General features: G+C 44.1%; 1 protein-coding gene across 1 annotated transcript in view; it reads right to left on the bottom strand.

Annotated features, from left to right (window-relative positions):
- LOC116984388 (doublecortin domain-containing protein 1-like) overlaps positions 1–16,381 on the bottom strand; it is an 86,925-nt gene that overhangs the window by 4,017 nt on the left and 66,527 nt on the right. The window contains exons 18-19 of the mRNA XM_033038545.1: positions 5,524–5,633; positions 2,902–2,967 (exon numbers count right to left, since the gene is read on the bottom strand). Of these exons, the coding sequence (XP_032894436.1) occupies positions 2,911–2,967; positions 5,524–5,633 (167 nt within the window). The 3' untranslated portion in view covers positions 2,902–2,910. The remainder of the gene's footprint in view (positions 1–2,901; positions 2,968–5,523; positions 5,634–16,381) is intronic.

Genomic DNA, 16,381 nt, shown 5'->3' with positions numbered 1-16,381 from the left:
CAAAAGTTTTTATAGATATGTGAAAAGAAAGAGATTAGTTAAAACAAATGTAGGTCCCTTGCAGTCAGAAACGGGTGAGTTGATCATGGGGAACAAGGATATGGCGGACCAATTGAATAACTACTTTGGTTCTGTCTTCACTAAGGAAGACATAAATAATCTGCCGGAAATAGCAGGGGACCGCGGGTCAAAGGAGTTGGAGGAATTGAGTGAAATCCAGGTTAGCCGGGAAGTGGTGTTGGGTAAATTAAATGGATTAAAGGCCGATAAATCCCCAGGGCCAGATAGGCTGCATCCCAGAGTACTTAAGGAAGTAGCTCCAGAAATAGTGGATGCATTAGTAATAATCTTTCAAAACTCTTTAGATTCTGGAGTAGTTCCTGAGGATTGGCGGGTAGCAAACGTAACCCCACTTTTTAAGAAGGGAGGGAGAGAGAAAACGGGGAATTACAGACCAGTTAGTCTAACATCGGTAGTGGGGAAACTGCTAGAGTCAGTTATTAAAGATGGGATAGCAGCACATTTGGAAAGTGGTGAAATCATTGAACAAAGTCAGCATGGATTTACAAAAGGTAAATCATGTCTGACGAATCTTATAGAATTTTTCGAGGATGTAACTAGTAGCGTGGATAGGGGAGAACCAGTGGATGTGGTGTATCTGGACTTCCAGAAGGCTTTCGACAAGGTCCCACATAAGAGATTAGTTTACAAACTTAAAGCACACGGCATTGGGGGTTCAGTATTGATGTGGATAGAGAACTGGCTGGCAAACAGGAAGCAAAGAGTAGGAGTAAACGGGTCCTTTTCACAATGGCAGGCAGTGACTAGTGGGGTACCGCAAGGCTCAGTGCTGGGACCCCAGCTATTTACAATATATATTAATGATCTGGATGAGGGAATTGAAGGCAATATCTCCAAGTTTGCGGATGACACTAAGCTGGGGGGCAGTGTTAGCTGTGAGGAGGATGCTAGGAGACTGCAAGGTGACTTGGATAGGCTGGGTGAGTGGGCAAATGTTTGGCAGATGCAGTATAATGTGGATAAATGTGAGGTTATCCATTTTGGTGGCAAAAACATGAAAGCAGACTATTATCTAAATGGTGGCCGACTAGGAAAAGGGGAGATGCAGCGAGACCTGGGTGTCATGGTACACCAGTCATTGAAAGTGGACATGCAGGTGCAGCAGGCAGTGAAGAAAGCAAATGGTATGTTAGCTTTCATAGCAAAAGGATTTGAGTATAGGAGCAGGGAGGTTCTACTGCAGTTGTACAGGGTCTTGGTGAGACCACACCTGGAGTATTGCGTACAGTTTTGGTCTCCAAATCTGAGGAAGGACATTATTGCCATAGAGGGAGTGCAGAGAAGGTTCACCAGACTGATTCCTGGGATGTCAGGACTGTCTTATGAAGAAAGACTGGATAGACTTGGTTTATACTCTCTAGAATTTAGGAGATTGAGAGGGGATCTTATAGAAACTTACTAAATTCTTAAGGGGTTGGACAGGCTAGATGCAGGAAGATTGCTCCCGATGTTGGGGAAGTCCAGGACAAGGGGTCACAGCTTAAGGATAAGGGGGAAATCCTTTAAAACCGAGATGAGAAGAACTTTTTTCACACAGAGAGTAGTGAATCTCTGGAACTCCCTGCCACAGAAGGTAGTCGAGGCCAGTTCATTGGCTATATTTAAGAGGGAGTTAGATGTGGCCCTTGTGGCTAAGGGGATCAGAGGGTATGGAGAGAAGGCAGGTACGGGATACTGAGTTGGATGATCAGCCATGATCATATTGAATGGCGGTGCAGGCTCGAAGGGCCGAATGGCCTACTCCTGCACCTAATTTCTATGTTTCTATGTTTCTATGAATGTCAAATTGAGCTTTTTAAACTCCTCTTTTTGGAAATGATAGCAGTTTGGCATTTGTATCATGATATTCTTGCCACAATTCAATCCATACTGATTGGGGATGATCAGCCATTATTGAATGGCGGTGCTGGCTCGTAGGGCCGAATGGCCTACTCATGCACCTATTGTCTATTGTCTATTGTCATACCTGAATGTTGTTGTGTAGGTCTCGTTACAAGAGGGGGTTAGTACACTTACAAACACAAAATAACTGTTCATAAATTAGCCTGTCTATGTAGAGTTTGCATGTTCTCACTATGACTGTGCTCTCCCAGGTGCTCTGGTTTCCTCCCATATCCTAAAGATGTGCTGGTGGCAGGATAATCAGTAGTTTGCAGGAGGAGAGCCATTAAGGTCATAAGGCCATATGGAACAGGAGTAGAATTAAGCCATTCGGCCCATCAAGTCTGCTGCACCATTCAATCATGGCTGATCTATCTCTCCCTCCTAACCGCAATCTCCTGCCTTCTCCCCATAACCTCTGACACCCGTACTAATCAAGAATCTATCTATCTCTGCCTTAAAAATATCTGCTGACTAGGCCACCACAGCCTTCTGTTGCAAAGAATTCCACAGATTCATCACCCTCTGGCTAAAGAAATGTCTCCTCATCTCATTCTTAAAAGAACCTCCTTTAATTCTGAGGCTGTGACCTCTAGTCCTGGACTCTCCCACTAGTGGAAACATCCGCTCCGTATCCACTCCATCCAAGCCTTTCACTATTTTGTATGTTTCAATGAGGTCCCCCCTCATTGATGGGGACGTGAGAGTTAAATTGAGTTAGTGTAGACGGGCGCTCGATGATTAGTCTGGACAGGGTGGGCCAACAAGACTTTTTCCATGCTGTATGTCTCTGTGACAATAAACAGGCATTTTTCCAAACCCTCAATTATAACATGCTGAGAAACATAATTGTTATATATGATTAATGGCAGATGAAAGCACTAACAGTTTCATTAGGACATAATTAAGGCAGAAGATTTATTGTGATTTGCTACTCACCTGTCTCGTTCATTCATTAATATCTCTGCTTGGGAGAAGGGCCAGAAATGGACTGGGAGCCTCAGACTATGTGTAAAAAAAAAATAAGAAGTCTATCAAATCACAGCTGCTGAAAAAAAAAAACACTTCGCGATTGAGTTTCTCTTGATCAGTCACCACTATTGAACAGATGAACAGAAGAATAACTCGGTAAAGTTGTCTGTGCTTTGCCAATGCACCAGGTTTTGTGCAGCCCTTCAATGCATTTGTTGCTCAGCGCTGCACTGTCAGAGTGCCACTTGCAGATGAGTTACTTTGTATGAAGGTAGACAAAAATGCTGAAGAAACTCAGCGGGTGAGGCAGCATCTATGGAGCGAAGGAAATAGGCAACGTTTCGGGTCGACCCGAAACGTTGCCTATTTCCTTCGCTCCATAGATGCTGCCTCACCCGCTGAGTTTCTTCAGCATTTTTGTCTACCTTCGATCTCCCAGCATCTGCAGTTCCTTCTTAAACACTTTGTATGACTGGTTTTCACCTAACCCACAGCTAACAATGGACTGTTTCCTTGGTCATCGTTACTTTTTTGCAAATCTCTCATTTATTTGTTCTATATCTCTATATCGCCATCCATATCTATCGTTCCCCTTTCCACTGAGTCTGTCTGAAGCAGGGTCGCAACCCCAAACGTCACCCATCCCTTCTCTCCAGAGATGCTGCCTGTCCCGCTGTGATACTCCAGCATTTTGTGTCTATCATCAGTGTAAACCAGCATCTGCAGTTCCTCCCTGCACACTTTACAGAAGGCTGACTTCAGGGCACGGAAACTGAAGGCCTGGAGGGGAGAGAAGGGTGGCTTCCTGTTGATCCGAATGAGGGGAGGGCTGCAACATGTCCTTTATGGCCAGCTGCAGCTAGGACTGTGCAAAATGGTGCCAAAATCTGGCAATAATTGTACATGGACTCGTAGTTTCACACAGCAGGGAAACAGGGCCTTTGGCCCAACTTGCCCACACCGTCCAACATGTCCTATCTACACTAGTCCCACCTGCCTGTGTTTGGCCCATATTCCACTAAACCTGTCCTATCTATATACCTGTCCAAATGTTTCTTAAAAGTTATGATCGTCCCTGCCTCAACTACCCCCCCCAGCAGCTCATTCCATACACCCACCACTCTTTGTGTAAAAACGTTACCCCGCCTGGTTCCCATTAAATCTTTCCCCCCTCACCTTAAACCTATGTCCTCTTGTTCTTGATTCTCCTACTCTGGGCAAGAGACTCTGTGTGTTTACCCGATCTATTCCTCTCATGATTTTGTACATGTTTATAAGATCACTCCTCATCCTCCTGCGCTCCAAGGAATAGAGTCCTAGCCTGCTCAACCTCTCCCGAGAGCTCAGGCCCTCGAGTTCTGGCAACATCCTCGTAAATCAAGTTCAAGTTCAAGTTTGAATCTTGCCAGGGCATGAGGGCCTGGGCTATAGGGAGAGGTTGGGCTGTTTCTGTGCATGGGGTACTTAATCAGGGATCGTCCTTCTGTGAGGCAAAGATCTCACTGATCTATATGCAAACAAATGTATTTCACTGTTCCTAGGTACACATGACAACAAAAGAGCTATTGAATCAGAAGAGCAGATGTGACCTTCAAGTTGTCCTACAAGTGCATAACATGTTTCTAGATTATAAAACTATCTGGCTGGAATTTTAATTGGATACATGTACAGTGAAGGCTCCCAAAGGCTCGAAATGTAAATGTCTGGAGAAAAGCGAGGATAATTACGGTCTCCAGCTACTTTATTTGAAGTCAAACAAGGTTAGGATTAGAGGATATTAGCTATAAGGAGAGGTTGGACAAACTTCGAATATTTTCTCTGGAGTTTCAGAAGCGAAGGAGACACTGACAGAAGTATATACAATTATAACAGGCACAGGTGGAGTGGATGTTCAGAACCTTTTTCCCAGGGTGGAAATGCCAAAGACTTGAGTGCAGAGCTTTAAACTGAGAGAGGCAAAGTTTAATGGAGGTGTGTGAGGCAAGTCTTTTATGCAGAGAGTGGTGGGTGCATGGAATGCACTGCAAAGGTGGTGGTGGAGGCCGATACGATCGTGGGATTTAAGAGGCTTTTAGATAGGCACATGGAAATACAGTGGGATGGAGGGATGTTTTCACAAGAGAGTTAAATTTAGCTTTTAGGGCTAAAGGAATCAAGGGATATGGGGAAAAAGCAGGAACGGGGTACTGATTTTGGATAATCAGCCATGATCATATTGAATGGTGGTGCTGGATCGAAGGGCCGAATGGCCTACTCCTGCACTTATTTTTCTATGTTTCTATGTTCTTTCCGAATTCTGATGGTCTTCAACCTGAACTGGCCTACTCCTGCACCTATTTTCTACGTTTCTTTGATATGGATCACATATAGGCAGAGGTAATTAGTTTAACCTGCAATCGTGCTCGGCACAGACATTGTGGGTTGCGGTGGTGAACTTTTGCATGTTCTATGTTCGACTTCAGAAATGCTAGTTCAACTGGATTTGGGCATTGTGGAATGTGAATGGAGAATGTTCCTTCTGAAGAGTCTCGCTCTGTTTTATCATGATTCGGTTGTCGTGCGAGTCCGGGTTAATATTAAGTTTCATACCTGTACGTTGAGGCTGATTTTTGGTCTAACAATGATGTTGGTGGCATCTTGCCCATATTCCTTTTGCACTCGTGCATAATTGGCTCTGATCTCCACGCTTTGGCGGCTCGCTGCAGGAAAGAGAAAAAAATCGGTGATCAATAACAAACTATAGAGATACCTTCCCAATACATCAGACACGCGGACAATGGAAGTGTCTACAGACCATTGATGACCTGATTTGGAACAATATTTGCATTCAGGGTAAACGGCAATATAAGCTTCTCGCTTCTAAACAATAAGACATCATTTTGAACATGATACAGATTTACCCACTGAGGTAAAACGTCGCCTGTTCATTCTCTCCAAAGATGCTGCCTGACCCGCTGAGTTCCTCCAGCACTTTGTATTTTGGCCACTGAAAATCTCTCGTACCACATTGAGTCATGCAGCACAGAAACAGACCCTTTGGCCCAACTTGTCCATGCCAACCAAGATGCCCTATCTTGGGGGGGGGGGGGGGGGGGGAATGGGACATGGTGGCACAGCGGTAGAGTTGCTGCCTTACAGCGCCAGAGACTTGGGTTCGACCCTGACTGTGGGTGCTGTCTTTACGGAGTTTGTACGTTCTCTCTGTGATCACGTGGGTTTTCTCCCACACCTCCAAAGATGTACAGGTTTGTAAGTTAATTGGTTTCAGTAAAAATTGTAAATTGTCCCTAGTGTGTAGGATAGTGCTAATATACGGGGATCGTAGATCGGGGTAGCCTCGATGGGCCGAAGGGCCTGTTTCTGTGCTGAATCTCTAAACCAAACTAAGCTAGTCCCACTTGCCTGTTTTTGGCCCAAATCCCTCCTAAACGATTCTTATCCATAAACCTGTCCAAATTTCTTTCAATTATTATTATTGTACCCACCTCAACTACTTCCTCAAGCAGCTCATTCCATATGAGTAATGACAATCCACATTTATATCATTGGCAAAGTATTACAACAGAGATGGAGTCGACTGAATCCATGCTGTTTCCCTTTCCCAATGGCGACCAGCTGATTGAGAATAAATAAATTGATCCAAGAGTGTTTTGAATACTCTTTCTATACCATCTTTCTGGTGCTAAGAGTATGAAGACAATTTGCAAATGAGTAGGAGGCTTTCTGTGTGGAGTTTGCACGTTTTCCTTGTGACCTGGGTTTTCTCCATGTGCTCCGGTTTCCTCCTACATCCCAAAGATGTGCAGGTTTGTAGGTTAATTGGCTTTGGTAAAATCTGTAGTGTGTAGGACAGTGCTAGTGTACAGGGATCACAGGTCGGCACGAACCTGGTGTGCTGGAGAGCCTGTTTCAGCACTGTATCTCCAAAACTAAACTAAACTACATTAAACTAAACTAATTGTAGGGGACATTTTTTCATCATTATTTCTGCACGATGTGCCTAGTTTGCTTTAAGTCTGATGCAATTTTCTCAGGGTCAGTGGACAACTTTCTGCCGTGATTCTGCTCTCTAAATTGTGACTAAACTTGGCGCAAACTTTTCAAGCTCTAATTGTGTCAAAGAAATCCTCCTGATTCCGAATGGACAAACATTTTTGTAGCAAATGGTTAATAAATAGCTCGCTGTTTTAATTTTCTTCAAAGAGCAACATGAATGAAATCCGTACTTTCTGCCGCAACCAAGTAAGTGTGCTTCTGTCAGACGGCATGCAATGTTCAAGTCTAATGAAAAGCTTGTTTTTCCAAACTTTTTAGGGTCCTTTGGTCTTTTATTTACAATTCTGAGGAAAAGGAAAAGAGCAGCAGATCTTATCTGAGCCAGACTGGGATGCGTGCCAGAGTTTGTATGGCCTTCTAAAATATCAGCGCAGCCACTTCCAATTTTCGACTATCTATATCAGAATGTCTAAAATAATAGTTTTCCAGAGTTGCAGACCTTGCCTCTGTGTGCTGGGGGTTCTTTAACAAATAAACCATTGTGGAAAACTGACATCAAGAAATTTAATCTTGCTCACTTGTGTATATGCCAGCAGAGAATTAGTGTGCAGTGAAAAATGGTACAAGGAAAAAAAATCTGTAATATAATGAGCTGGAAGGTGGGGGTGGTGAGGTGTATGGCTGCTTTAACTCATAGTCAAAGCGTAGAAACAGGCCTTATGGCCCGACTTGTTCATTCCGACCATCTAGGCTAGTCCCAGTTGCCTGCATTTGACCCTTATCTCTCTAAACCATTCCAATCCATGTATCTGTGGAAAAATCCTTTAAATGTTATTATTGTACCTGGATTATTGTACCGGGATCAATTACTTTTTTGGGCAGCTCATTCCATATACCCACCACCTTTGCATGAAAATATTGCCCCTCAGGTTCCTATTATCTTTCGCCTCTCACCTTAAACCCTGGGTAAAAGATTGTGTGCATTACCTCATTTATTCCCCTCATGATTTTATACACCTCTGTAAGATCATCCCTCAATCTCAAGGATTCAAGGAATAAAGTCCTGCCCTGACCAACCTCTCCCTATAGCTCATCAGTCAAGACCTGGCAATGTCCTCGTAAACCTTCTCTGCACTCTTTCGAACTTAATGGTATCTTTCCTAGAACAGGGTGACCAGGACTGAGCATAATACCAAGTGTAGCCTTACCAACATGCCTATTGTAATACTTTGACAATAGGCAGGCTGACCTTGTGGTCACATTTCAGTGCAGTTCCATAGGAGCTTTGTATTGCCAGAGATACCATTTTTGACAGACGTTTTAATTTAAAAAGATTCCTAAGCGCTATTCAATAAATGTAAATCTTCTGGAGAGAATCACAATGAGAAGCAGGTTACCTTCCAAGACCTGAGCATGATTTAGTAAGTTTACAATCGGTCTGATATTAAGGCATTTAAATAAACACGGACCCATCCAATCCATCAGATACAAGATGTAAGCCTTGAAAATTGATTCCAAAGCATGTCATTTTTTTAATATACTAAGCAAGTGAATCAAGGTGTACAATTGATCATGAGAACAATATCAGCACTTTATAAAACAGATCATGGATCACATGCTTCTAGAACATTGAACAGAACAGTAAAGGAACATGACCTTCAGTCCACAATGTCTGTGCCTATAATGGTGCCAAGTTGAACTACTCTCCTGTACTTGCACATGATCCATATCTTTGCATCCATGCCCTCACACATACAGTAAGATGCACCTATATTTCAATGAAGTGCATAGTAGCTACAACAATCACCATGTAATACCACACTTCACTCTAGCTATGTTTCACACTGTCTTGGGAAAGCAACCAACATAATCAAGGATCACTTACACCCTGGTCAACCTCTCTTCTTGCCTGCCCTGTTTTGCCGATTATACAAAACCTTGACAGCACGTACAACCTGATTCAAAAACAGCTTCTTTCCTGCTGGTATCAGACTCTTGAACGATCCTCTCATAAGCTGAGGATGTATTCCCATTCTTCCAATCTACCTCATTGTGGCCCTTGTACTTTTTTTAATCTGCACTTTTTCTGCAGCTGTAATTATATTCTGCACTGATTTATTTCCTTTCTTGCACTATCTGTTGTATTCATGTTGATTTTATTATACATATGTATGGTATGATTTACCTGGACAGCACGCATAGCAATGTTATTTCACTGTTTCGTGGTGCAGGTGACAATAATAAATCAACATCAATGCACTTTTGTGTCTTTCCTTGGTAAACCAGCATCCACAGTGTCTTGTTTCTACCTAGTGGATGAGGCAGTGGGATAACATACAGTAGAACTAGTGTGAATGTGTGATCGATACTGTGGACCCGGTGGGCCGTAAGGTCTGTTTCAATGCTATACCTCTAAACTAGAATTAATTTTGAGAGGAGGCCTTCAACTTTATGATTGAGAGGAGAGAGGATTACAGGCTGAGCCATGGATGCCTATTGATGGAATTACTGAGTTACTGAATTACTAAGTCTAGTGATGGAATTAGTTGCACACCAAAAACTAAAATTCTGGAAAGTAGTAAGCGAATAATGAAAGAACAATTTAATAAAAATTCTGTGCTACAGCCCGACTGTTTTCCTTTAATAGTTTTCATTAAAGTAAAAACTAATGGAAGGTGCCAAAAGATACTTCAAGTTTGAACGGGCAGCCTAACAAACACTGAGTGTTTCATAGTGCCATACATTCTTCCTGTCGAATTAAAAACCTGAAGGATCATCTCTTAAATTGGGAACACATTTCAGCAACTCAATCTTTAATCCATTGGAGCATTTTGTGGAATTTGGAAATAACAGTTAAAGAAGCAAATCTTTCAAAGTGCTCGTGGCAATTAAATCTCACGAGTTGATGTTTTTCTCGATAAAGGTTGACTCCAAAATTTCATTTCAGAACAGGAAATAAGGAACAGTGCAGGACCCAAACATGAAATGGAAACACAACCAGGCCTCCCAGAGCAACCTTTGCGTGAGAGAAATGAGTTAAGGGTAGCGTACACTCGGCCTTGCTGACAACTCTGGGTTTCTACAGACGTCAGGCAATGGGCAGGAGGTCATCTCCGGGAGATGATCAGACCTGCAACAGCAACTAGCAGCACGGTGGCATGGCGGTAGAGTTACCGCCTTACATGCGCCAGAGACCCGGGTTCGCTCCTCGTTACAGGTGCTGTGTGTACGGAGTTTGTAATGTTCTCTCCGTGACCTGCGTGGGTTCTGTCCGAGATCTTCAGTTTCCTCCCACACTCCAAAGACGTACCGGTTTGTAGGTTAATTTGGTTGGTGTAAATGTAAATTGTCCCTCGTCTGCGTAGGATAGTGTTTGTGTACGGAGTTCGCTGGTCAGTGGGCCGAAGGGCCTGTTTCTGCGCTGTATCTCTAAACTAAACTAAACAGCAAAATGGCATCAATAATCTGTGGCAAATGTTGATGCCTACAGGTTTCCACAGGCGTCAGATGTGTTGAATGTGTTACCCTGAACATGGAAGAAAGGAGTTGCAACCAATAATAGTTCAATACTTCAATTGCTACTTTATGTCACATGTTGCTAGACACGGTGAAATGCTTTGTTTTGCATGCAATCCAGTAAAATCATACTGTACTGTACATACACAATCACACACAGGTTACAAAAGAGTGTTAATATCTTTAAAGTCTAGTAAAAGTCCAAAGTGTAGTGATTGTAATGTAAAATAAAGCAGAGTTCTACTGAGACAGTACAGTGGGAGGCACAGTGGCGCAGCGGCAGAGTTGCTGCCTTTGAGCGCCAGAGACCCGGGTTCGATCCTGCCTATGGGTTCTGTCTGCATGGAGTTTTCTCCAGGTGCTCCAGTGCAGGTTTGTAGGTTAATTGGCTTCTGTAAATTGTCCCTAGTGTGTAGGATAGGGCTAGTGTACAGGTGATCGCTGGTCAGCGTGAACTCAGTTGGCCTGTTTCCACATCTTTAAACTAAACTAAAGTACACAATAAGTTGCCATATTTCACGCGCCATGTTGTAGCTTTTAAATATAATTCTTAAAAATATCAAATCTTATCTTGGCCTTAAAGGCCATTTATCCTGGCGGCAGCACTGTATTGGTGATGTAGTGGATGGCCTGGTGCTATCGGTACCTTCCACCGCTGCACCACGCCACTCAGCAGGTCAGGCAACAACTCTGGAGAAAAATAATAGGCCAGAACCCTCCTCAGACAGTGGTTTCCTGAGTTTTGGGAATTAGTTTTCACAAGTTCCAGGAGCAGAATTAGGCCAAGTCTACTCCGCCATTCAATCATGGCTAATCTATCTTTCCCTCCAAACCCCAATCTCATACCTTTCCCCGAAACCCCTGACACCCGTACTAATCAAGAATCAATCAATCTCGGCCTTAAAAATATCCACTGACTTGGCCCTCCACAGCCGTCTGTGGCAATGAATTCCACAGATTCACCACCGTCTGACTAAAGAAATTCCTCATCATCTCTTTTCTAAAGGTGCATCCTTTTACTCTGAGGCTATGGCCTCTGGTCCTAAACTCTCCCACTGGTGGAAACATCCTCTCCACATCCACTCTATCCAGGCCTTTCACTATACGGTAAGTTTCAATGAAGTCCACCTTCATCCTTCTAAACCTTTCCTGAGGCTATTCCAGAACAGACGTGGTGTGGAGTTTTGGGAAGCAATCCATGTAGGTGTGGGTATTAGATGTGCATCTGACACCAGGAAAATGCCAGGTACTCTAATGCAAGTGGTGACAAGAGGTGCTCAGTCCAATTTAATATTCGGCATGATTTCACCTGGCAATGGTAGCTAACGTGATTTACTCAGAATGAGATCACTTTTAAATCACATGGGATTGAAAAAAAAAAAACATAAATAATTTCTGGGCTTAATTTTCTACCCGGTGCAGTTCAATGCAGTGCACCTTATTTTCAATGGCAGCGGGTAACTTATGGAGACATAGAAAATATAATCCAATTAAATCCCCTTCATCGCAGCTTTTAGATGTCTGATCTGCTTGTTACCTGAAATTCGAGGCCTCTTGGGTAAGATTGAGAAGAACTGATTATTATGCTCTCTGTTTTCAATTCCATTAAATTTTGTAATTTCAAATTTTCTGCACACTTTTTCAATAAGGGGAAAGTTTATATTCAACAAAACAGGTTCCATCTGGCAAAATATTCAAAATTTTCAGTCCAGAGGAAGGGTCTCGAACCGAAATGTCAGTTGTCCTTTTCCCCTCCTCCTTCCACAGATGCTGCCTGACCCATGGAGTTGCTGCAGCAGCTTCTTATTTTTACTCAGGGTTCCAGCATCTGCAGTATCTTGTCTCTGACAGTTGATTTGAGTTGGTTTTCAACCAGCTTTCCTCGTTGTTATATATTGTCACTGGACCAGATTGGTTCCTCGATAACACAAGTGCAGTGAGGCTGTTTGATTCGTGTTTTTCTCCCGTTTCATTTTGGAGCATCTTGAGTCAGGGGCAGATCTACTATGAAACTAATGAAGTTTAAGCTTCAGGGCCCCTAAACTCGGAGGGGCCCCAGAAGCGACTTTAGTCCAGATATTCTACCAATTTAAATCGGAATTCCGATCTTTTTGTTTTCCTAGAAATTAATCTGATTTTTCATCTCAACTAAACCCCTCGCCTCGACTAGACTTCACCTCACACTTAAACCTCAACTCACTAAACCTCTCCTCGACTAAACCTCCCACCTCACACATAACCCCGCCTTGACTAATCGCCGCCTCTCTCCCACTCCCGCGGGGAGGCTCTGCGGCCGCTGCCGCCACCGCGGGCGGGGGGCGGGGCTCGGGCTTGACGTCAACATCAGCGTGCGAGCGCCCCTCCCACCGTAGCTGTGACCCGACTTCGGAGCTTCGGAGGTTCCGGCTGCAGGCCCGGCGGACAGGAACATCGGGAGCTCGCAGGTCCCTGGTGGGAGACTGCTTTTCGGAGCTCCCGCAACAGCAACTTCTCCCGCTGGAAGCACGGTGTTTAAAGAACTCGGAGCGGGGCCTAACTTCGCCCGGCGCGGCTTAAACGGCCCCGGGACTTACCATTGCCCGCAGGGGGCTTTAACATCGGGAGCCCCAGTTCGCCTTGATGCTGCAGTTGGACTGCTGGGCCGTGGGAGAAGACCAAAGGGAAGAGTTAAGATTTTTGCCTTCCATCACAGTGAGGAGGTGTTGGGGATTCACTGTGATGGATGTTTGTGTAAACTGTGTTAAGTGTGGGTCTTGGTTTTTTTTTGTAATGTAAGACTGTTGAAAATGCAATTTCGTTCAAACCAAGCTGTTTGAATGACAATAAAAGGCATTCCATTCTATTCTATTCTAACAGTGGTTACGCAGACCTTGTTTGCTGGTTGCGAAGAGGCCCCCCATAACAGTTCAAGCTTCAGGGCCCCAAAAATGTAGGTCCGCCACCGTCTTGAGGAAGGATGGAATGTTTTAACCCTGCATGGACAGAGGTTTTATCAGCAACTGAAACCCCTAGCTGAGATTTGCTCCTTTTAGAGCTGTTTTCAGAGCAGTTTCAAAGAGTTTAGAGAGTGGTTGTGAATGATTGAATCCAGCACTCTTTTTGAAGCCCATTAACTCCTGATAAGAATCAGAAACAAACAGTTGTCGATCAGGCATGACGAGTGTACAGCCTCAGCACTTCAACCTCATTCTCCAAACTGAGCACATCATCACCCCCCCCCCAAAAAGAACAAAGTTTGGTCCAATGAATTATGTTTTAAGGTGAAAAGAGATGCAGAGAAACAGTAACAGCAAGAAAGGGAATTTTAGAGCTTTAGGCCTTTGTTCTGCTGCCTCCGCTGGGATTCCAGAAAGTCTAGGACATGTAAGGGACCAAGGTTGATGAGGAACAGGGGTCTCGGAGGTCCGTGGGATTGCTTGCAGGGATTGGTATGCTGAGATCAGAGTAAGAATTTAAAGTCAAGACACTGCTGGAGCTGAATTAATGCAGAGAATTGGTACATTTATACGCTGGTCACAAGGAAAGTCATTTATTTTGGACACAATCAGTCTGTATGTTCTACTCAAATGTTAAATCTGTAGTCCCTGATCCGATATAAACCCAAGGAGAGGAAGAAATGGCTGGGGGGCAAATACATTACACCAACTCGCGTTAAAATGACCCGAATAGCTTGCTTCCATAATTCCATAAATCATATAATACTTCCAATCTAAACGGTCATTCCATAAACTAAGGTGCAGCCCCAATTTTCCAACCTAACTCATTCTGGACATGAGAAGCTTTCTCTGGTACTGTTATGCTACAGTGCTGAGAAACTATATCTTCACTGAATATACTTCCTTTCTAGTAACAAATCTTCCCAACCTTCACTGATTACTGTGGCTGAGATGAGCAAACATCAGCCCCATCAGCCTCCGCATTCTCCTCTTTCATTTCCGTCACCTCCAACGTAATCCCACCTCCAGTCACATCTTCCCACTCCTGCCCCTTTCCACCTTCCACAGAGACCACTCCCTCTGCAATATCTTGATTCACTCATCCCTTCCCGCCCAAACCAGCCCCTCCCCAGGTACTTTTTCCTGCAACCGCAAGAGATGCAACACCTGTCCCTGTACCTCACACCTCACCTCCATCCAAGCAATCCAGCAGTCTTTCCAGGTGAGAGAGGTTCACATGAACCTCCTCTGACCTCATCTACTTCATCCGGTGCTTCCAATATGGGCTCCCGTACATTGGCCAGACCAAGCGTAGACTTGGCGACTATTTCACCAAACATTTGCACTCAGTCCGCCAAGGCCTACTGGATCTCCCGATTACTAACCACTTTAATTCCTCTTCCCATTCCCATACTGACGTATCTGTCCTTAGCCTTCTCCATTGCCAGAGTGAGGCCACATGCGAAAGGGAGAAACTGCACCTTATATTCTGCTAGGGTAGCTTACAACCCAATGTTATGAACATTGTTTTCTCTAATCCCACTGTAGGTAACTAACCAAACCCCGCCCCCGCCTCCAATTTGTCTACCCATCTCCCCTTCCATCTACATTCCTTCCTCTAGCTTCACAATTCGCAACTCTTTAATCTTTTTGTCTTACCACCTTCTGTCTTTTCATCTCTGGCCTTTGTCCATTCATCTGCCTGCCAAACCTCCACCCTCTCACTTATATCTACCTATTACCAGCTAAGCTTTGTCCTGCCCGCCTCTCTTCCCCTCACCCCTCCCCCCCCCCCACCCATCCACATCCAGTCAGAAGGGTTCCGACCCGAAAGGTCACCTATTCATGTTCTCCAGTGATGCTGCCTGACCCACTGAGTTACACCAGTATATTGTGTCCTTTCTTTGTAATCCAGCATCTGTAGTTCCTTGTTTCTACATTTTACTTTACTGGGAACTTGCATAGAATAGATGGGCCAAATGGTCTCTCGTTCCGTGGCGTAACATTGCTATGATGCTGCTCTTGATCTTCTTCATGGAAGACATTTGGTAAATGGAAGTTTGTTGTTAATCTTCGTGAGTTGTTGCAGTGTAACCTGAACATTGTACATGATGAATGTACCGCCTACAGGAAAGAAAGGTTCAGTCTAAACCTGATGGCCAGGGTGCCAATTTAATAGGCTTTTACTGAGCTGGATAACATTGAGGCTCTTGAGTTCAGTGGCAGCAACATCTAAGATAGACACAAAATGCTGGAGTAACTCAGCGGGACAGGCAGCATCTCTGGAGAGAAGGAATGGGTGACGATTCGTGTCGAGACCCTTCTTAGGTCTGAAGAAGGATCTCGAGCCGAAGCATTAGTCAGTCCTTCTCTCCCGAGATGCTGCCTGTCCCGCTGAGTTACTCCAGCATTTTGTGTCTATCTTTCGGATTAAACCAGCATCTGCAGTTCCTTCCTACACATTTTGTCTGCAGCAGCATCTAGTCGGGCTCAGTCACACTCCCTGTGGATGTGGAGACACTTTAGAGAGTCAGGAGGTGAGCTAACCTCCACGCGAATAAATCTCTGCACTGCTGCCTTAGAGTGATGGACAGGTATGCGGTTGCTGTTAGACTTCAGGCTCCAGACTGCCATTGAGGGAAGATAAGTGAAATCTTTGAGCTCTCTACGAGCGAGTGAACATATTCAATTTAAAATGTAAATGTATGTAACTGGCAAAGAGTAATCAACGTAGATGATACAGGTTATGCTCCTGCTTCGACACTGCCCAAAGGCATGTGTTGCAATGCTGTTATTAATTTTGGAAGCTTGCCAAAAGGTAATGGAATTTACACGGTACTTACTTATTTCTGTGTTTGACACTGCACATTTATAAACTTATGCTGATGGATGTTCATCCTTTGTTTTCATGAGATTGAGATCGCCTTTATCAGCCATCAAAACAACAGCAATCACATTCATGCACAGAACATATTGAGCAGATGACATTACCATGGTGA

The sequence above is a fragment of the Amblyraja radiata genome, chromosome 20 (assembly GCF_010909765.2).
Source record: "Amblyraja radiata isolate CabotCenter1 chromosome 20, sAmbRad1.1.pri, whole genome shotgun sequence".
Taxonomy (NCBI): Eukaryota; Metazoa; Chordata; class Chondrichthyes; order Rajiformes; family Rajidae; genus Amblyraja; species Amblyraja radiata.
This window is presented reverse-complemented; position numbering and strand designations above follow the sequence as displayed.